The sequence below is a fragment of the Helicoverpa armigera genome, chromosome 2 (assembly GCF_030705265.1).
Source record: "Helicoverpa armigera isolate CAAS_96S chromosome 2, ASM3070526v1, whole genome shotgun sequence".
NCBI lineage: Eukaryota > Metazoa > Arthropoda > Insecta > Lepidoptera > Noctuidae > Helicoverpa > Helicoverpa armigera.
The window spans coordinates 7,560,892-7,583,861 of NC_087121.1; the positions used below are offsets into that span (position 1 = coordinate 7,560,892).

Here is a 22,970-nt window from a genome sequence, read left to right on the forward strand (position 1 = left end):
CAAGTAGAACAAAGACTAAGGACCGGTAGTTACTTCCAAATGTTAGATTCTAGTTAGCTTCCGTAAAGATACGTGAACTGTATGCAGCCGTTTTTCTTTTGTCAAATAAAACGGATATCTAGGTTCGAGTTAAGAATAATCTCACGTTAAATGATTCTATTTTTAGTTGATACGAATGGAATTGATTTGCGGATCATTACTTATTTGGATTCGGATATAAACTAATCTAGTATGACACATACTAGATTAGTTTATATGTTCATTTGTAGTCATGTCATTTGTTGATTAAATTCCTAATTCGATTGATGCTTGGCATACGAATCTTGATTTTGATGATTGAGTTCTTTTTGTAAAGGATTTCTTTTGTTTAATATGTTTTTATTGATGACCCATACCTTACATTATAACTGCTTATGCTTACGCACTTTATGAATTGTCAAAACTTTTTCTCCGTTGTCTAAATATTCTGAACAAATAAATTTCATGAAAAGAGGCTTCAAAAATTAACGTAAAAAGTGCTTGGAGATTTAACTTACGATAGCAATTGAAAACAAACAATAGATTGAATATTATGAGATCTATGACTAATAAAATTTTCTACCTACTGATGCAGGATGTTCAATAATATTGTAGTAAATCCAGTATTGTTATATTCAATATTTGCAATGTGCGACTGTGAGTTAAGTTTGTTTAAAGGTGTGATCACACCAGATGGTTAAGCGTGTCTGGAGAATGAGAAAAAAAGAAACCAAAAAAATGTTGTTTCAAAAATTACGCTGACCACTTCAGTTAACCTACTCCTACTTTCTCATCTGAAAAGTTTTTCTTCATCGCAATTTCACAAGCACTTACATGATTAACATCATAATAGGTAGGTACTTGCGGGCTTTTTCCTAAAAAAAAGCGCAACGAGCCACTAACACTTGCATTGCAAATATGTACTAATACTTAAAAGCAAACTTACCTATACTTAACTTATCAACAGTGTAAACGCTGCCCTATAATTCTATGTATACTTTCTAAGAATAATACACAAAAAATATATTATTAGCGTAGTTTATTTGGTTACTGGCATTCGAACCATAATAAACGTCAGAGTTTGTTTGGTCAGGTACAACATGAAAAATAATGGTTTTTACTGGTTTTTATTGTGATGATCTAATACATTTAATTATATTGTTCAAGTGACATGAACCGTTACGAATGACGTGATAAATGTTTAGGTAAAATAAATAATAAATTCAGTAGGACTTTCTCATTTGTGACATATCTCATTTCTAGTGTTAGACCCGGAAAAATGCATTAAGTACAAGATTATGCTTTCTTGGGTATCTCGTATCGAACCATTGTCAATACACATCAGTGATGTAACATCACTAGTTCTTATACCTATTTCCAGCTTCAATCCTAGGCATATATTCTCAAGGGAGTCCCTTCTAGAGACCCTAGTCATCTCCCGAGCCTTTTCCCGAATATGTTGGGGTCGACTTCTAGCCAAAACTGGATGCAGCTGAGTTCCAATGTTTTGAAAGAAGCGAATACTTACGAATAGTTACCCGGTCAACCCAATACCCCTTGGTAAGACTGGTTGTCAGACTTACAGGCTTCTGACTACCCGTAACGACTGCCAAAGATGTTCAACGACTATGCAGTTCCTTCTACATAGCAATGTTAAGAAAATGAATATTTCCCTACTAATAAAGATACATAATAAAATCACGGAAGTATTAGGTAACACAATATTGCAATTGAAAAGGCACGAGTATTGTCACAATAAAACAAGTTTGATTAATTTTCTATAGTTTAGTCATAGTTAGTGCTTTACGTAACGAAGCTGAACGCATTAGTTAAAGATTGACGAAACGTACATGTAATGAGCTAATGATTCTGATTGTAATGTGGACCGGTAGCTCTAAACTCGTAACCGGCAGTCGCATGATTGAATTACTTTATAAGTTGTACCTAGTTAATATTCCTTTTAACATACAAAGTGGCAGCATATGTTTTTATGATTATGCGGACAAACTGTGATTAATAAATCTGTTTTCAGGCTTTGTATTGTGTAAACACTTGCGCTGGAAGTTCCCTCACGGATGCATCTAACATCTTCCATGTACTTGCCCTGCAGTTTCACTAGCCAGTAGCCAGTATGTGTACTTGAAGGCGTGAACAATGTTTATTCATTATCGACACTTACAGACATTCCTATTCTAAAAGTGAAGCCTCATGCGCCGCATTCAAACAATTTGGAGGCGTGTTTTTTTCGCATTGACGTTTCACCATTTAAGAACAATTGGCGAATGTGCTAAAGTGGTTCATAATCTTAAATGTTCTTGTTTATTCACATATCAATTGAAATGCGACCCCCTTTATAGACATTTGTATTGGTCTACGTCAATTTTGATTGCTTGCGTAGACATGTAACGTAGAAACTTCTTTCCATTTGCAGATATGAATCTGTTATTATCAATTAAGTATCATTGAGTTTATTTTCCCCTGTTAGTGATTTATGATTGGTTGAAATTAGTTGGACGAGTTATGATCGTTTATCAACAGTCGAGCTATGACGACAGTGTAGGTCAGATTGATATTAGTCGGACGATATTGACACACCCCCAAGGCTCAGGGTCATTGCTATGTCACTATTTCGTCAGCTGTTTGTTACCATCACATTCTAACAGGCAGATTCCACTGTTGATCCTCTTAGATCTAAGTAGCTGCAAGATTAGGTAAGTACTTAAAGGTACGTAATAATAATTGCGTAATAAGGGTACAACATTTCTATTGATATTAATTACACTAACAATAGACGATCGTTCAATTGTTTCACAAACTTGTTTACTTGCAATATTGTCAGTGCAGCATTGTGTAATGTCGCAGAATGAGTATCTAATGTAAGAGAATAATTTATCAGGCGTAGATGATACATGTCACAAGGTGTTTGAGTCAGGAAGTTCCACTCTATGGAACACTTGAGAATGAGGTTGCATTGAGAGGGAACTAGTCACTCCAATAAGTTTTATGCAACTGTATCTAACTGATAAGGGTAAAGTCCTGTGGTCAATAACCGGGTAAGTGCTTGATTAACAAATGCGAAAAAATTACACATTTTTCTTACAAATAATATGCAATACATAATCCATTATCTCACTACTTACCACATAACATCACGATTAGTAAGAGGTTCGCTGGTATAACAATATTTTGATACAACAATGTGAATGGTAACTTAGTTCGAATATACCTCTGTCTATGGCTTTTCAACATAGAGTTTTTATCTAAGAAGGTTTTCTGTTCTATCTAGTTTTTTTTTTTTCGAAACTGTGCATTCCAGGACAAAGGTACAGAGTTACTTAATGTTCCATCTAACGCAATTAACATGTTTTATTTATTTGTTACGTACCTAGATAACATTAGAAGTGATGCTGACACACTTTCCATGTGCGTGTTTTATTTATTGATTGAAAGCTTAATTAATTCGTTAATGTTGATTTTATATTAGATATCATGATCCGATGAAAGTACCTACAGATGTTTGACATTGAGCATAATATGCAAGAGTGTCGATCGTAGTCAGTGGACAGCTTATCTTACAGCTAAACCAATGTGAATTTTTGATAGCTTTCCTACTATGTTAGTGAGGAAATTGAAACCTCCGGAAACAGTAGACTGAATAGAGTGACGATTACTTGAGTGATTAAGCACACGAACTTAAGAGATATATGGAGGTGTCGACTTTATGGCATATGAGAAGCTAATGGAACCTCAAGAGGCCAGATAGCTAAAACCTAGTCTAGCATTTATATGATCTGTTTACTTATGTAAACAGATTGTAAGCAACATTATTGTTCCGCATTGTAAAAACCCTCCTTACGTTTTGAACAGCAACACTGTAAAACAAATCAAGGCTTTCAACTTCAATAGTCAACTACCGAAGTGAAAGTAATTAACCGTGTCGAATACATTGCACGTTTAATCTGAGTTACTGGAGCAAGAACGCAGTCTGTGAACCAGTGTATTCGATAAGCAGAATTTGACACGCACAGGCTCGCTGCGATTTTGACATACGGTTCATGTTGGCGTGTGTTACTGAACTTGACCGCTTGCCTTACGTAAATCGACTGGTTTTTGCGAATTTTATAATTTGTGCCGGTCGTGTCGTGTAATACTTTTCGGTATAGAAATTAATGAGGAATTTAGATTAGAAGTGTCACTTTCTGGGTTTACAATAAACATTAGATTTAGAAATGTAGATAAAGAAAAATTGTTCTATAAATTTTGCCCAGATATTTATTACACTTCTAAGTTACACATGCAATAGGTTCTGTATGTGTGCGAAAAAAATCTATAGTAATAAGGCGCGAATCTCCTTATCATCACATAGCTCACCATATTTCAATCTTGAATAACAGCAACCGGTCTTGTATAACAACATTTTCATATAATACTTTCAGTATAAGCACACGTCCGATAGCAACTATTAAGATTCCTATCTCAGTTCCAGCCTACAAACGATTTCCTCAATTCTGAATAAGAAAAAAAAAAAACAAAAAAAAAACATTAGATGTGTATCAACAGGATAATTGATTATGGTAAAGTGTAGTATGGTTTTACGTTGGTCTGGCGATCGGTGCGGTATATAGACTCGCAGCTGGTGCGCGGGCGCCTAATTGTAGGCTGTGTGTTGCGCGTGACGGTTCAGTGCATCGACGCGCGACTCCTGCGCATGCTTCGCGCCATCGACACTCGTACATTCCTTCACTTGTGATACATGTTCCTATGGATATTACTAAAAAGCATCCAGTGAAAAACTAACTTTACAAAATAAATAAGTGTTTTATTGTGTGGAGTTCCTAACACAAAATAATCAATATGTTGACTGGGTGGCAGCTGATTTTGTCGAAGCGTGAGTTGATTTTTCTTTTCATCCAATTTTCCGATTTTCACGGTTTGTTTAATAAGTCGTAAACTGATTATAGAGGGTGTAGGTACATGTGACATAAAATAAATTAAATAAAGCGTTACGAATTAGAAAAAGTTATATAAGAAAGTAAATATTTATTAAATAGTAAGTAAAGCATAAATAAATACACTTCTTAAGCGGTAGACGAAACAGTTGAATAATAAGTAAAGAGTAAACAAAACTGTATAGAAAATCTACCATGAAAAGTATTTTAAAGTGAGATGATTAACTTTGGTAGTTAATAATGAGGTTTAATTACAAATTAGGTTGCGCTGTCAAAAATTGGCAATGGTAGAGTTACCTTGCTTAATTTTATTCTTCCACATAATGAAAAAAAGTTATAATTATTTGTAGTTCGTCTTTAGCGATTAATTTAAAGGCCGAGGTTATAAGAATACTTTAGTTATTGCAGTTAGGATTAGGCTAGTTTAGGAGAGGTAACCTAACTTATGCTTTCAACATGAAATGCTGATAGTTGAGAGCATAATATTTTTAAGAATAAGTAGGTGTATGGTTGAATCTAAATGAACTTAAATATTTTGTATTAAGAATGCAACGTTTACTAGATCTTTATCGTCGGTCTAAAAACCTTGCAGTTGTATACAAAGTTTTTTTTGAAGATTTTACGAGTAAGTACCAGAATCATGTTTAGCCTTTTTTTTGCTTGAATATCTTATTTTGAACAATAAATGTTTCGAGGTGTCACATTTGATACTTAAACCGTATTCTGCCTAGTTTTATACAAAATAGGTTCAAGTAATAAGGAATAATAATAGGCCACATTTTGAAATAGGCAGTTAATTCTTAGAAATTGTAATAGCACAGTTAAAACGTTTAGCATCATGTAATGACTTTATACGATTCCACTGTATATAATACATTACAATTTATGCACAACTACATAGTTCTTCTACGTAAAGCTTTCCGTTATTGTAACTAGGAATTTGTGTTTTTTTTTATACTATTCAATAAGATTAACATTACGATTTTTTACATATTTTTAGATGATTCCGTCCCCTAAATTAATTGAAAAAAAGTTGATGATTATGAGTCAATAATAATTATACAATTTGAAACATTTGATAAATTAAATTTGAAATATTTGAGAAATCAAAACATTGAGGAAATTCTAGGATTTTGGGACGTTTCAAAAAGAAAATTATAAGCCTTTCTGAAAAACAAAAAGTGTTTGAACTGAGCTGCTGCTAAAGACTGAGGACGTCACTTGTGCGACTACAGAAAGGCTTTCTTTACAAGTCTCCTAAGATAAAGTCATAAGAAAACTATTTTCTCAAGCAATCTTTACACATTAATCATCGTTTTTGTAAATACCATTTGTATTTACCTTGCTTCAATACCTATACTAATGTGTAACAATACTCTACAGATGTCATTTAACAAAAAATAACAATAACTCAGAATGACTTATCTTAATAAAAAAACATAGAATGGTTACGTTAACTTCCTCGTTTTTGCTGGCAGTTAAAAATATATTTCATGACGTTGTGTTACCAAATACCGATTTGTATCGTGCTTAGAAAAAATAATGGTTACACTTATTAGGAAACCATCAATAAAACTCATACTTACCGTTTCAGTTATGGATTTTGTAATTCAGTTAGTAAAAGCATGTTATAAATAACGCATGAAACATTTACCTAAACCTAATTTTGAAAACTCACGAATGTTTAGAAATTATTTTCAGATTATTTTTTCTCTTAGTTCGCTATCAGGTACCTACTTACAAACATTCAGTTTTGAAACTTTTAATTTGTACCCAGCAATGATTCATATATCATACAGACCATCAAATCTGAAAATAATATGATTATTTACATATCAAAATCACATAGGTATATCTATTTTGTTAAAGGCACTCTTTACTTAAATGTTTAAAACAATTTCTAAAGATGCTCCACAGTCGTATGTGCAAAATTAATTTATTGCTTAAGTGAACAACATTATTATGTAAATTAATTCCATGGAAAATGTCGTAAATGCCTTATTTCCATATTCTTATGGTTAAGAGTACGTATTTGATTTACAAGTACTACATTAACATTGGCATTAGTGTCTATTAAAATCATCATAAATAAATAAAGATCGTATAGGTATGTAATCGGTATCTTAGCTATATACTTATGTTTTATAGTCAAACTACTTAGCCGTTTTCCCGCGGTTTCCCGCATCTCGTGGGACTACTGCCCGTAGCGGGATAAAATGTATTTTACTTGGAAAGAGTGTAGCGTTCCATTCCAACAGTGAAAGAATTATTTTTCAAATCGGTTCCGTTTCGGAAGCTTTACGAAAAACAAATTTCCTCTTTAATATTAATATATTACTTGTACTAATGTACAAATGAGTTAAGCACTGATTTTCCGGATTAATTTATAAATGTTGCAAAACTTCATACTTAGATAAAATAAGATTTTTCTGCCAACTCATAAGTACCTACTTATCCCTGCAAACGGACCAATAAAGCCAATAAAAAATATCCTATTTTTCAAGATCTTACAATATTAATTGTATTATGTAGGTATAGTATAAGTATTTTATGGCTGTGAGAACTTTATAATTATTGTTTCAATTGCGTATAAAAATAGGCATAAGTGACACTTAATTGGCAAACAATAGCATAATAATCCGCGATACTTTACAAAATCGTTGAAGATTTTCAAAATTATATATGTTATGGACCAAGTGATAAATTGGGCAGTATACATAATGCCCGGTCATTATGAATAATGCCCAATATGAGAGTGCAGTTTGATAATAATTATTCAAACAATCAAATTGACCGGGCACTTTACATATTGCCCGTGACCTTTTGGGCAAAGTAATACAAACATATTTAATTTCATTTTTTTTATTGTTATTGACATTTAACTTAAAATAAACTAAATATAGCACATCCCATATCAATTGACAGAGCATAGAAGTAAGCATGCAACATGCAGCAAGCATGGCTTCTGTCACGGCTCCGGCGCTGCGGGGCTCCGGCGGTCCCATGCGAGCTTATCGTCGCAGATAGTTTTCACGCTCACCACCGCAGCTTCGGGTTGCTGGCCGGCTCAGCCGGCCAGCCTCAGCCGCGGCGGCGAGCGCTGAAACTACCTGCGCCTCAGCTCGCAGGCCGCCTCACCCCTTCGCACCTACGCGGTTTTGAATTGCACTCTAGGGGTAGGGCAGACAAGACTACGTGGAGTCGGTTTTGCAGCGATTCGTTTTCGTCACTAAGTTCAGTTTTTAATACAATGTTTTGCATCCAAATTAAATTATACCATCAAAAAAAAAACGAGCCAAGAAAAATTAGGCCGAGTTAGTAAATTAGATGACAATTGTCCAATTAATAATTTTGTGGTTAGACTTATAATTTCCCATTAAAATAGAACATATAATTTAAAACAATAATCATAAAATATGTAGCAAGTAACAGGATTTATTTATTAGAACAACTGCCACCCTCGCACCGCATAAAATATAGCTTTATCATCAAATTGCCCAACTATCATGTAGCAATATAATAATGCCCGTGCAATGTGATAAATAATGAAGTTAAGATAGTTATTAATCACTTGGCCCGATAAAGCTAGACATTATTCATAATGCTCGGGCATTATAAATAATGCCCGAATTAATCACATGGTCCATAACATATACATATAAACTTAGAACTTATAGAAGTAGAAGACGGAACTAAGTATAAGCATAAATAATACTATCTGTTATTTAGTATAAGTATAAGTACTAAATAATAGATATTAGATATCGGGCTTAGTAACAAGTCGTCATCATTCCATCACATCGCACGTTGCTTTGTTTTTGTTGTTAATAAATTAACGTTAACGTCAAAACGCATAACAATAATATTATCATCGTTATCATTTTCTTATCTTTATCTCAACGTCATTAAATATACGGTATAAATACATATCTAGGTACGTCATATTGCACTTTATTAATTATTTATTTATATCAATCAACGTCACAATACATAGTGTTGCTATGATACTAAACTACGAAGGAAACAATCTGCTTTTTAAATTACTGACAGGCAGGGTATAATTTATTTAATTCCAAAGACAAGTATTACAAATTAAAAATAAAAAGGTATGAGCAGAAGTAATTCTTTGAATGTATTGTTAATAAAAATTATCATAACTTGTCAACAAATATGCAAGGTTGACGTTACTTTTGATTCCGCAAATGACTGCTCTTCTATGATCCTTTCAGGCTATGCTTTCAAATTCCTTGCCAAACAAGGATTGAAAATATTACCAAAGCATAGTAGAATTTGGCTATAATAAACTGGCGAATTACTTTTCTGGTCCTATATTTAGTCAACCATGATTAACCCTAAACTAGTATCCATATGAAACTGCAAAATTTTTGTCGCTACCACACCGACTGAAAACTGACTGGAATCAAGATTTTCTTATAAATAAATATCTAACCATCGGATAATCCAACTTTAAATTTTACTCTATATTTCAATTCAGCAAAAAGATCTTATCAAAGATCTATCGATATTAGTCGAGGTAGGCAACGTTTTTATCGACATCACCCCATCACCTAAGTCGGTAACTTTCGTTTCGCGGCCTTCCTTGCAATGTACGAACACGGTCTACTCTTCCTGCATTCGAAATAAATATTCGTGAATGCGTTAAGTAGTAAAATATGTAATTCGTATAATGAAGGTTTTATAATACTTATAAATATAAGTATTTTAATTTTGGCCAATCAAAAGTTGAACCATGAGGACCACATTGAAGCATTGAAATACTTAGAGACGGTGAAGGGTCACAAAACCCATGATTGGGTTTATCATTTTAGAAGTTACTTAATTTGCACCAATTTTCCTAGTAGATAACGCAGTGCAAATCAAAACCATTTTGCCTAAATTAATTTGCCCATGATTATAGAATCGTGTGACTATTTTTGTTATTTTAGTACTTAGGTAGTTACACGGTCTCCCGTTTAAAACTCACGGAAGTATCTATTTGTAAGGACCAGTGTTATTATTTTGAAACGTAGCGTATTGATGTTTTGAATGCACACAGCTGTTAGGGAACAAAGACCAACAAGTCATAATACGTCTTAGGACTGACGCTTGATGAAAATACATTCTTGAGTAATGAGAAAACAACTGCATCACTGTTGCTATTGCTCTAAATTAAATAAACAATGTTGCACAAATATCGGATCTAAACATATTCATTTATCAAGTGGTCTAGAAGATAACACTACAAATTAGAAGGCTGTGCTGCTGTTTAGTCTTAAAATTAGTGACAATAAAGTTTCCGTTTTTCCTATCCGATACCCTAAGTAGGTATTTATAATTCCATTTTTCGTCATTACAAACATGTCTTATTAATTCCATTCATTACCATAACAGGTTTCTTTATTGTCTGTAAAAATAATTTTATAACAATTGATTCATACGGATGATACGGTCAAAGAACTCTGATAATTTTCTTGGGCGATTGTTTATTCGTAGATGGAACAGGTCAATATCAATATTTATAAATACAAAATCTTTATAAGTTAACTGCGATGTATAACAGCTTTCCGCATCATTCTACTAACTATAAAAGAAAATGATGGAAACACAGGCTTCTTCCAAAAAAGCTGGTATTGCCATTAGCTACTGCGCAACGGCAGAAGGCATTTTAATCGATTGCAGCGCGGTAGGTAAGCGGTAAGACTGATGCAGCGATGCCGATCCAATCTGTAAAAGCAGGCTAAAATGCAGAACCAGTCTTAATTGCAGTGCGCGTGCTCTCAATGTCGTTGATTACCGATACACGCCCGACTTTTCCACACACAAATTATGTCTTCATATCACAGGTCATCCCTTTTCTTGCAGAAATCCTTATTTGTAAAAAGAAAAAATGTAATTCCAAAAGGCTGTCAGTTGCTCTATAAAAATCATTAAATAGACGAATCAACGCATAGTCAATCGGTGAAGATGTAAGTACCTATATTTTTTTTCCACACGTCCTTCCTTTCCCTGCAAAAATACCTTAGTGGTCCCATGCGGTATATTTCCATTAAAATGTTAACCCACATCTATAGTTGTAAATGTATGACGGTACAACAACGTATGCATTCATGGCATATCAATGGGGGATATAAATTGCAAATTGTCGCTTAATATACAATTATCTCATAGCGCTGGGCTAATTAGTGTCACGTTTCAATAGCTTGAGTGTCTGCGCACGTGACGGCGTGTTTCATTGCAAACCTATGTCGCTAAACTGTCGAAGCTTTGCCAGGAAGTGTAGCAGTGAATAAAATTGAATGTCATTTCAGAAGTGACTAAGAATTTGGGTAGTACGTAAAAAACTGAGACATGTGTCATGTTTGATTGTTACTATTTAACCGCAAAATCAATATAACAACCATAGTTTGGGCTCAAAATTATTATTTAATAAAAAAGATACAAATCGTTGGGTAGGTAACTAAATGTGTGTCTCTATATTTCAATTGAATTTTCTGAAGGATAAGCCCATTGACTGATTTCAAACTATTTGAAGTTTCTAAGCACTATTCACGTTACACCAGATATTGCGAAACGATTCCGAAAATTGTAAACATTGCCATATACTTAATAGAGAAAAAAAACGAATTTCAAGAATACGAGCACTTGTTTCTTTAGCGATTCGACTCGCGCGTACGAAACTGAAGAAATCAAACTTTACTGAACACGATATTGTATTTTGCATATAGTACAAAAAGCACTTAGTATAAAAATATTTTGTAAGCACATAAATTAAGTGGAACAGTTTTGCTGACCGTAAAATTAGTTTCTGTTGCGATATTTAACTTACAACTTAAGAAAAAAACTAAATAAGATTGTCTGATCTCGTGATAGGAATAGATTAATTTACCAGTGATTTGTAACTTTATGTTAATTAAGCTACTATGCTTTATCATCTACCACTAATTAGCTACGCTACAGTTCAATGATCGATCAAAATAATCAACAGATTAGCTTCTATTAGGTTAAATAGCAGAATCTACGGAAATAGCGACTCAAAAATATGTCATTTGAATTTAAAATTGATTTTGTGACTTTCGAATCTATCATTTGGCCATAGAGTTGAATGTTACCTTCTTCAAAGGTATCATGTAATCTTCATGACATTGAAACTGAGCTAATCTTCGATTTCTACAATCACCCAACGTAAGATAGCTTTTGGAAAATCTATTATATGCCGCCCACTCGAAGCTGGGCTGGTACGATGTCGTTTGATTTACAACTTCAAGGTGAAAGGGACCTGACTGGCCCAACGACTCTCTTGTCGCTAATAAATACCAATTAGACATACCCTTGATCTCTGTTAAGTTTCCGCACTATTACGATTTTATGCGATAGAATAGATTCTATTGTTTTATGTTCGATGGCACGGTGAAGGAGAAAGTATGAGGTAAACTTGTGAATATTCGCGAGTGGCCGCTGATTGATAAATGAAACTTTGTAACTGGTGATTATGAGATATGAGAATGGTATTGGACTTTGATTTTAAACCTTTTGCAAATCATAAAATACGTTATGCATAACTAAATTGCCAATACACAACAGTAATATCATTATTACAAGATAAAAAGAAGTTACATTTTCGTGAGTTACTATCGTTGAAAGTAGTTGAATTATTGCATGACTCTTAAATATTACCTACGCTTCATTAGTGTGATGGCAATAAAATCAGTAAGTAATTTCTTCTTTCAGAATAAGAACGTACCATTGGGTATTCGATCATCCCAACAACATTTAAATTAAACATAAGACTGGCGGCAATGCAGAATATCCAATAAAACGCGGCTCAACTTACAGCTTCTTGGAAAGCTGCGATTTAATGCGTTTAAATTACAATGTGTCCCAAGCCGCGAAACCACCGCCAGCCTGTCTGGCAACGCAGACCTGTTTAGAGCAGCCATTGGCCGGCGGGATCGTACCACTACGGAATACTCCGCTCGTCCACTTTGATAGAAACTTTTTCGCAGATCGATGTAAAAACTACCACTTCTAACGAGTTTCTCGGTACCATTGCCAAATTAGGTAACTAAACTGACGGGAACGTGGGTTTCAGCTCCATATCGAATTGGTTTAATGATGCGGTTCGTGGACGGTGTTGCATACGTCATTGCAATTCGGTGTTAGGCCGTCAACGGGAATTTTAACGGCCGCGCTTTGATCTGTATTCTATGAGCGATGGAGAAGCGGAAATTATAAAACCGTTTTTGTATGACGATGCCGTCGGCAGTTACTTGAACAAATTCTATTGTTCGGGAATTATATTTTTAATTGAGCAGGCAGGCTACATGACAACTGACGCAGAAGAGCTTGACGTTAAGTGTGGTCAACCTTTGTGTGGACTCACAATAACCTGGGCTTGTAGGACATGACACATGACCTATTGTAATTTAGTATTCATGACCGTATTGTACCTATGTAACGAACACAGTAGTACAGTTGTTTACAAGAATTTATATATCCGATAATCAGATCCCATAGTATTTATTCTGGTAATACAGTTGGCGCTCTATTGTGCTAAGTACTTTATGCATAAAGTTTGGAGATATGCATCACCATAAACAATCTGCACAATTTAACGATATTTTATTTACGTGGTTCAAATACAAGAAAGCCTGTCTGATTTCCCAAGGAGAAGGAAACATTACCAGATAAGATCACATTATATGGTTTGCGAGAAGACAATGGTCGAATTAGCATCTGCGTGGAAAGTGCATGTAGCTTGCAAGTTAGTATATTCTATGCAGGTACAGTTAACGCCTAGTTTAATCGCCAGTCGCCACAGCTCGTTAACAATTAGTGTGTCAATAGAAGCACTTGGTTAACGCAAATGGATAATTACAACCACTTAGCTCCCCATTAGACTAGGCGGAAACTTTTCTTGAACGTTTGTTTTAATAAAAATGCATTTACTGCATCAATTGACCGCTGAAGGCTCAGTTCTTTTAAATATGTAGCACATGCACTAGATTTGGTACTAACAAGTAACAGATACAAAGCCAAATATGTCTGAATTTTTGTTGCAAATATTTGCTGTTTTTTTTCGATTTTCTTCCGCTACGAAAAATGAATGGATCAATCCTTACTGAATCATACTTAAAGCCAGGAGTTGTGTAATAAATAATAATCGAGTATGCATTAATAACCTCGTGTCAAGGTTTACAAGACTGGATGAAAGTGTATACCAATTACAGTAAAAAATAAGAAGAATATCTGGGACATATCAATCATCCACTTGCAGACTACCCTTTATAAGGTACTGTTTCGCAAAAATAAATCACGCTGATGACTGAATCTTTGGAAGATATAAATAGTTTTTTAAAACAGAGGCAGAAACATCGTCTCGTCTGGTCTAGAATGTTTCTGGACCGTCAAATTAAAAACTGCTCACTAATCATTTCAATGAACCACTTTAGCGCACTTATTGCGATTTATCAATCAATTAAGGTAGGTACATAGGCGAATTCTGTCATCACTTGTATACTAGTTAGAGTCTGTTTAGATTGGCTCAGAGTCTCAGAGATACATAATATCCTACTCCCGGTTTCGTCACGATTCGCTGCGTAACAATACGATGACAAACTGATCACAAAGTTATTGTCAACAATTTATACCTCTTTTGATGTCCTCTTGTCTATTGTCCGTGTTTATAAAAGCTAATTGTTATTATTTATGTCTCGTTTAGTGTCTATGATTAAACGATTAGGGTATTTTATGGTCTAATTAAACATCATTAGGTAATCAGATTTCCTTTCAGATTTTTTTTTTTTAATTTTCATGAATAATGAATGTAATTATTGCACACTTTACACTCATATTTTTTATATGTATCTAAGTGATCAATGGTAAGATTTTAATCAGTTACATTCTTCAAGTCATCTTCAAGTTCAAGAACTACTTCACTTACTTCCTCTAAGCCGGTCATAATTATGAAACTCTTTTGTTACAATCCGTTAGAAAAGAATGACGCACGAGCAGTCTCAACAGTATTCTTACTTGACAGATATTACCTACTAGGTATATTTTTTTCCTAAACGTCTATGGAATGTGCAATTTAGATCTTGGCGTTCAGGAAATTCCGCGTAAGTAGGTACAAACTGGTATCAATTGTAGTCTACTGTGTTGTTATTTTTTTGTCAACAGTTTTAAGGTATTAGGTACCTACTAATAGGCAAGACAAGTTGCATTAATGACCAAAAACTACTGACAGCGCGATCTAACATTTCTTTGTTTCTTTTCTTCAATTTCATGAGAACATTGTCCCAAATAAAACGGAACTTGACAAAAAGTTTTGTTCCCATTTTTTATTGATACTGTATACAAATTCTATTTATGGTTCCACGTGTTCTACATGGTATTGTTAACGGTCGATTAACCCGCGGCGACGGGTTGGGTTTGCTAATCAAACTGAGATCTCATTGTGTTCTAACACTGACACTGCAGTAAGCCGCGGTTCATTGCATTTCTCTAATGGAATTGCGGTCTGCGGCGGCCGCGACATTGACAGCAGAACTCGGTTTCCGTTGTCAGATGTAGGCTAATAATACATAATACTTAAAAAAAACTTTATTCATCTTCTTCATAGAAAGCAAGAAGAAAATTTTCCACGTAAGATTCTCAACGATTAAGCATTTTGTTGAATCAATTCGAACTCTATTCACTAGTGACATAGGTGAAGTTTTTTCGGTCCTTATATCATTTTTTCGAAACAGTAAGCCGTGTAGAAAAGTTGTGCAATTTTTCACGCAGCTGGTTATTATGACCGATCTTATAGTTCGGCCGTTCAGAGAATGCGTTCCTGACACCTATCAGTTAGTCAGGACTAGTGATGGGCACAACATAACACTGAGTTCGTTACCGTTCCTCCAAAATAAACCGCCGCATTATTTTAAGATTATTTTCGTTTTAAATTGGCGGAATCATTTAAAATTTATATTTTAGTTATTTAAGTGGAAACCAAAAAAAAGGTAATATTCATATAATAAAATCGTTTTATTTATTCTTTGTTACAAAATTACAATCTGTATTTCTATGCAATAAAGTAAGTACATTGAATTGAATGTGCGTACAGAATATTAATCAGACTCCGATTCGCTTGAGGAGGTGGTGTCTTCATCATCATCTTCGCCTACGTGTATAATTATATTAGGTATTATCAATAACAGAATCAATCCTGATATCTCGGTCAAAATCTTCCAAAATCAGGTTTTTAGAGCTCTACCTCACTGGGACGCCATGGCGACGTCGCCAGCGGCACAGGTCTGGCTACTTCTGGCATCCAAATGTCGCCAAGTCGAGTGGCCATGGCGTCTCGACAGTCAATTGTTTACGTCGTCGCTCAAGAAATTGCAAGCTGACTGGCGACCACATTGGCCACTGTGTGAGGGAAGTGCGCTTTACCGTGTACATTATAGTGGCTACTGTGGCCACGTCGCCAAGTTGCCACGGTAGCCAGAAGCCACATAGGGAACTGTAGCACGTGGCCACGCCTCCAATTTGGCGACGTTGCCAAACCGTCGCCAAGTGAGTTAGGTTCCATACATTTCAATACTAACTGCTTGGATACGTAGTCGGCGATGTCGCCATTGGCGTCCTAATGAGGCAGGGCACTTAGTCTTAGCGCACGAAACGACAACAAACGACTATTTAGCGTCACAAAATGACGGCCCATGATGCCATTTGGGGTTACCAATTTCAACCTAAATATAAAAATGCTACTTTCTTTCGCGCGTTCAGTTTGATCATAGTTTTATTTTTATATTTCATAAAAGTTATCATATAATCCATTATTTTCAAATTCTTAAAAAGAAAAACAAAAAGTATTATTTTATATTATAAGTATCACTGTATAAGAACCATCAACCAGAACAGATTACGATACTTGCCTGTTATTTTTAGCACAGCACTACAAATATAAAGCGCTGACATAACCTTGTAATAGCGCAGTATAGATTTAGAAAAATATTGTTTACCAAGTTATTTGACACTCAATTTGGCACAAAATTACAACATTCATTGATTATTATTGATATAATAATGTTGTTTTAATGCTCAACAATTGTTAAAACGATAAACATCCAGCAAAAATATTTTTATCGTACTGCAACGCCATTACAAAGTTACGTCGTCAGTTCAATCGCGATGTGTCAGAAACGCATTCTCTGAGCGGCCGAACTATAATCACATAAGCTACGGCAGGGGAAGGTTATTTAACTAATCTTCAGCATTGTTGTGGGCACTTCAGATTTTGTATAGGTAAACAACAGTCTCTTGCGCTGAGGAACTAATTTAAAGACCTAACTAGGCAAATTGTTTACTGTCATGTCCTATTGTAAGAACAACAATCCACCATATGCTAGCTTGAAGCTGGCACTTAATTACACGTGCTGATTTATGGCAAATATTTTCTAAAACGAAAAATAAAGCAAACTTAGCCGTCAAAACCTGTGTAAGAGATGCATTTAGTCATTGCTGCTCAGCGAAATATGTTTTTGAAATTGCTGGCTGACATTTTAAACCTACAATCTGAAATGACAAATTAGTAGTTCCAAATTCGAAAGAGTGGCAGAACAGGATAAACAAATGACTAATCGAGGTTACAAATCGCGCTCATTACAATTACATAAACTAATATGAATTGCATAACGTACGATCACTGCAACAGTTCAATTAAAAACATACAAAAGGACGCCAACTTTCTAGTCGTTAGTCAGCAGATAAAAATGTATTTTTAAACATAGCCAAGTCCAAATTTATGAGGGTGTTAATAATGTATGAGTAATCAGAATATTACCTACTGACTTGCGGTTTATTTTTACACAATCGTTAAAGTGCATTCTCCTTATCCGCCACGCAGGTTGTGCAACAAAGTCAAGGTCAAATAGAATTATTTAAACCTCATATGCATGTTTTAATGTACAAACATAATAGATAATGGATGTGCATTTAACTAACAACAGTAATTGAGCTAATTATAGGCGTTAATTAATTGCGATAAAATTATCTCTTAAGAGTTCTTTGTGCTTATGTGCATTTAGGTACTTACTTAAAGTGATTGATATAAATCTTCTAAAACTGAATACAGATCAAAATAATATGCACGCGAATTACAAAGGTTTTGTATCACGAAAAACCAAAGGTTATGACTAGCTATAGTAGGTCACTTCACTAAAATCGTTAAATAGGTATGTAAAACGGTACCAAGGTTAGAAAATTAAAGTACGGTACAAACAATAAAAAATTATATGCAATGGAGATGCTGAATTTACGTATTTCGCAGGAAAATCTTTAGCTAAGTCAAGAGATTATTTGGATTCCATTTTCGATATTCATGATTTTTTTTCTTTATTCCAGTATTCATTATACCCCAAAGATGGGTGATGGCCATCATGGGTTTCCTGGCCGTGGCCAACGCGTACACGATGCGGGTCTGCCTGAACATTGCTATCACGCAGATGGTTCACCGGCCAGCGCATTCTGCCGGCAACGACGGGTCCTGTCCGTCGCCGGATTTAGAACAAATTACTGGCGAAGGATCTGATCCTACTGTGAGTAATTTACCTTTATTTCTAGTAAAAATGTAAGCTGATAAATTAATTATGAAAAAAATAAGAACTCTCTCAACTCTCAGAGTTAAACAGGGACATCAGAAAATTTCTTTGAGGTATTTTATTTCCGCGATTGATAGGATCAGCATTTTATCTGATGTTGACTTATTTAAAATAAATAAAAAATATATATTTGAATTTCCCGCTACCTGTCGTACCTATATCGATAAACGCATCTCGTCAAAACTATGAAGACCCCCGAAGATGTTCTCCGATGACATAATATTGATAACATAATACAATCATAATATTAAATTAGGTAAATCGAGTAGTTAAAACCTCATTTGATTTTATTGTGTTTTCATCTTAGGCAATACGTTGTTAATTAATTTGTGACAATTGTGTCCAATTGGGGTGGTCAACGATAGAATTGAAGGTTAATGGTTCCATCAGATTCTGGAAAGTCATTTTATTCATCACACTATAAAAATATTAAGGAAAATTCAACAAAAAAATCTAGGCTTTGATACAGTTTATGTTTAGAAAGCAATTTGTGTCTGGTTCATATAAAATTATTCATACTTAGCTTTATTACGGCTGGCGGCAAAATGACCGTGAAAATAGCTGATTTATAATGTTTATGTTTTCTAATTATGCATACTTACCTAATTATTATGCAATTGGTAACGTTTTAATTGTTTGGTAATGGCGTTTTTCCACACTGGTTTATTCATTAAAAATATGCCAATGTAGGCCTCGTAGGATACAAACTTTAAGAATTGCAAAACCTACCTATATAGCTATCAAACAAGAATGTATTCCAAAATCTAAAAGATCCAAATTTTTCAGGAGCTAACCGGCTTCAACTGGGACGAAGCCACTCAAGGCATGATCCTAAGTGCGTTCTACTACGGGTACATTGTCACGCACTTACCCGGTGGGATGATAGCAGAGAGGTTCGGAGGAAAGTACTCCTTGGGCTTCGGAGTACTGAGTACAGCTGTGTTCACTCTGCTGACTCCGTGGACTGTCAGCGCTGGTGGGGCGACGGGCCTTATTATCTTGAGGGTACTGGAAGGACTTGGAGAGGTAAAGATCATAATTTCGTAGTGTTATCACCTGTCTAAATTTAATTATAATCGGTGTGCCGAAATAGTGTTTGGTGTTTATGTTTTCCGAAGTATTGTTATCTGTTTTAAACTTGCAAGAAACTTTTCCACAATGTTCGTTTTGCTTTTGACAGTAAAATTCTTTAAATGAAACAGAGCCTTTCCATAAATAAAAGGGCAATTATTCCTTCAACCATTCATAATATCCAAATGTTTCAGGGTTTCACGTTTCCCGCGTTAAACGCAATGCTGGCACGATGGGCACCCATATCAGAGAGAGGAAGAATGGGATCTCTAGTCTTTGGAGGTGCTCAGATCGGCAACATAGCTGGAACTTACCTATCGGGACTTGTTATCAAGGAGACCGGTGAATGGCAATCCGTCTTCTACCTCTTTGGTGCCATTGGAATCCTTTGGTTCATTCTCTGGGTAAGTTTTTTGAACTTTGGAACATTTATTGAGAGAACAATGCAAGCCCCACTTTTATGTTAAAACATAAAGAATAAATTATTTTACCGTAATTGTAACCAGACAGTACCTACCTCTTTGTATTAAAAAGAACGTAAATTAATTCATGTTGCTATATTTAGCATTTTAATGAATATCGCTTTATTGTATAAAAACTACTTACCTACCTATATCAGTTCAGAATATCTTTTGTAAAGTGGTTCCTTATTGATTAATTGAAATTAAAATAATTTATTATTTTGCAATTGTAATGCCTAGGTGGTGTTAGTCTTTGTTTGGAACCGATAAAAAAAAACAAAAGCATTAGGTAGCACAAGAGATTGAAATCTCATGTCTCAAAAAAACAATGTTTAGTTATCGGAAGTACCTACCTACTTACATAAGTATAATAAGAATTAATTTTGTGTGTAAATTACTTAACCATTAACTTGGTGTTTTAGGCATTGCTGTGCTACAATGACCCCGAATCGCATCCGTTTATATCGGACAAGGAGAAGAAATATTTGGAAGAGGCTCTCGGCAGTCACCGAAGCAGCCTACCTTCCGCGATTCCTTGGAAGGCCATCTTCATGTCAGTCCCTCTATGGGCCCTGGTCTGCGCTCAGGTACGCTATACTCATACCTATTTCCCTGCAATAGTAGTAAGTATAATAACGTATTGTATGTAGTATAGTATTGTAGGCACGACTACTTTCCCACATAACGATGATTTCAATAGGTGTTATTGGTATCGGTCGATATTTACAATCGATAAGTAGGTTTTATCGAGATGTAATACCTACAACGCAAAGAGGAATTGTTTCCGGGTGAATTACGCAAAGGAAGCTATCGTAGTATATATCGTATAATCGTTTTATATCGATGGCCTACTTGAAGTAATGCTACCATTTATCACTTCATCTTTTGGCATAGTTACTGCAGGAACCTTGAATAATTTGCTTTAGCAATTCTCGTCTGATTCAGCAGTAGTATTAACAGGTACTTTATAAATACTAATCTCTCCAACCTTGGTTGCTATTTCCTAAATCTCAGACGTTCAGGAACTAAGTTGTGCATTAGTATTAGCATCGCGTCACAATTCATCAGTATTCCGTTGAGGTCGCTACTTACCGAATTTGGAGGTTGCTCGAAGTAAAATATTAGGCATAAAATGAATTCCAGAGCAGCCAAGCGAAGGAAAATAGTACCGTACGGAAGAATAATGGTTAAATGTAAATTGCCTACCATCTGACTTTTTGAGCGTTATACAAATTAATGTTAAATTAAAAAGCAAAGAAAAGCACCTGATGGTTAAACAAAAATATTTTCTACAAGTTAACATATTTTAGCATATTTTTAAGGTACTACATAGGTACCTACATACGTATAATGCGTATGCTTAAATAATAAAATTTATTGAAGGCTTGACCCATGGAGGCCTTACAATACCTATGTGTGAAAAAATGAAAAAAATAGGTCATAGGTACAATGTTTAACAATAAGTTGATAATTTACATTACCTTCATACTCACGAGCCAAGATAATCGTCATATTAATGAGGTGCTAAAACAATTTACAGTGACACTATTTTTCTTGTACCTACTTATGATTGTTATGGTAGTACTACCTATCAGATATACGAGAAGCTAATAGTAGTCTAGTCTTGATTTAAGATATTGTATACTTACCTACTCGATATAAGTATATCGATATTGGTTCTTAGAGCGTGCCTAACACGCGTCTCTGCGGTTAGTGCTACGCAAGTTAATTTAACAATCCGTACATGTACCTACCTATGCTGTATTCATACATCACTTTATACACTTGAGCACATAAAAATATATTGATTAATTTTCCATATAAAAGGCAGTATATAATCAGGAATATCATGCATATCATTTCTTCTTTCATCATAAGATTTTTTTGCTAGCAATGTGGTCACATATTTAAGTAAATCTACAACCAGTAAAATTAAGACACACGTGCTCTACCACATGTAAACACTAGCTTGACGCTATTCTGCCTAATTTAAAAACAAATAAGGTACGGGCACTTAGTAAAAGGATTGTCTGACTAGATCATCAAGTCATTAAGCTCATCAGCTTAGCATAACTGCTTATTGTGTGTTAAGCAAGAACAACACAAAATTCGGATCGTTAAAAGCTTATTGTTAGCTGGATATGGCGTTCACAGACATTCGGATTACGTCTGCTTTGAAACAGCTGGTTCATTGCGCTGTGTGGCCTAAGATAATGTTGTGATAAGACCCTAATGTTGAGCTGATATTGGCTTATTTATTTTCCTGCAACGGTACCATGTTTGTCAGAGTTCGGCTGTAACAATCAACCTTGCAAACACTTTGTTTTTGACAAACAACTGCTATGTCGTAAATACTAACTATTTGTTTTGTCAACAGATTGGTCACGACTACGGCTACTTCACAATGGTGACGGACCTCCCCAAGTACATGACAGGGGTGCTCAAGTTCGACATACATCGGACAGGCACGCTTGCAGCCTTGCCTTACGCAGTCATGTGGCTGAGCTCCATCGCTTTCGGCTGGATTTGCGACAAGATTGTCAAGAGAAACTGGCTAACTGTCACCAACGCTAGAAAGACTTTCACTACTATCGGTATGTAATACTTATGTACTACATGCTAATTGAACACCATAAGAGGCTTGCTATTTAATTTGGTAAAATTGTTTGCACGGTTTTATGATAGTTGAGTAAGATTTCGCAATGTTGGATAGTGGCTGTTTTATAGTTACCACATAAAAGCAAAAGCTATTTCAAAGTTTAAATACGCAGTTACCGTGTAGGTATAAAGCTATTCACTTACTTTCATTTACAACTCTCCTTCATAAC

At 34.9% G+C, this 22,970-nt stretch overlaps 1 protein-coding gene across 2 annotated transcripts in view; it reads left to right on the top strand.

Annotated features, from left to right (window-relative positions):
• The window catches only part of LOC110376825 (putative inorganic phosphate cotransporter), a 34,790-nt gene that overhangs the window by 9,919 nt on the left and 1,901 nt on the right, over positions 1-22,970 (top strand). The window contains exons 1-6 of one of the 2 annotated variants that reach the window (XM_021335446.3): positions 4,664-4,906; positions 18,354-18,547; positions 19,397-19,636; positions 19,876-20,085; positions 20,565-20,729; positions 22,520-22,736. In XM_021335446.3, coding sequence (XP_021191121.2) covers positions 4,873-4,906; positions 18,354-18,547; positions 19,397-19,636; positions 19,876-20,085; positions 20,565-20,729; positions 22,520-22,736 — 1,060 coding nt within the window. In that variant the 5' untranslated portion in view covers positions 4,664-4,872. Of the gene's footprint in view, positions 1-4,663; positions 4,907-18,353; positions 18,548-19,396; positions 19,637-19,875; positions 20,086-20,564; positions 20,730-22,519; positions 22,737-22,970 lie in introns of those variants that run through there. The other variant, XM_021335438.3, reaches the window with a different exon arrangement.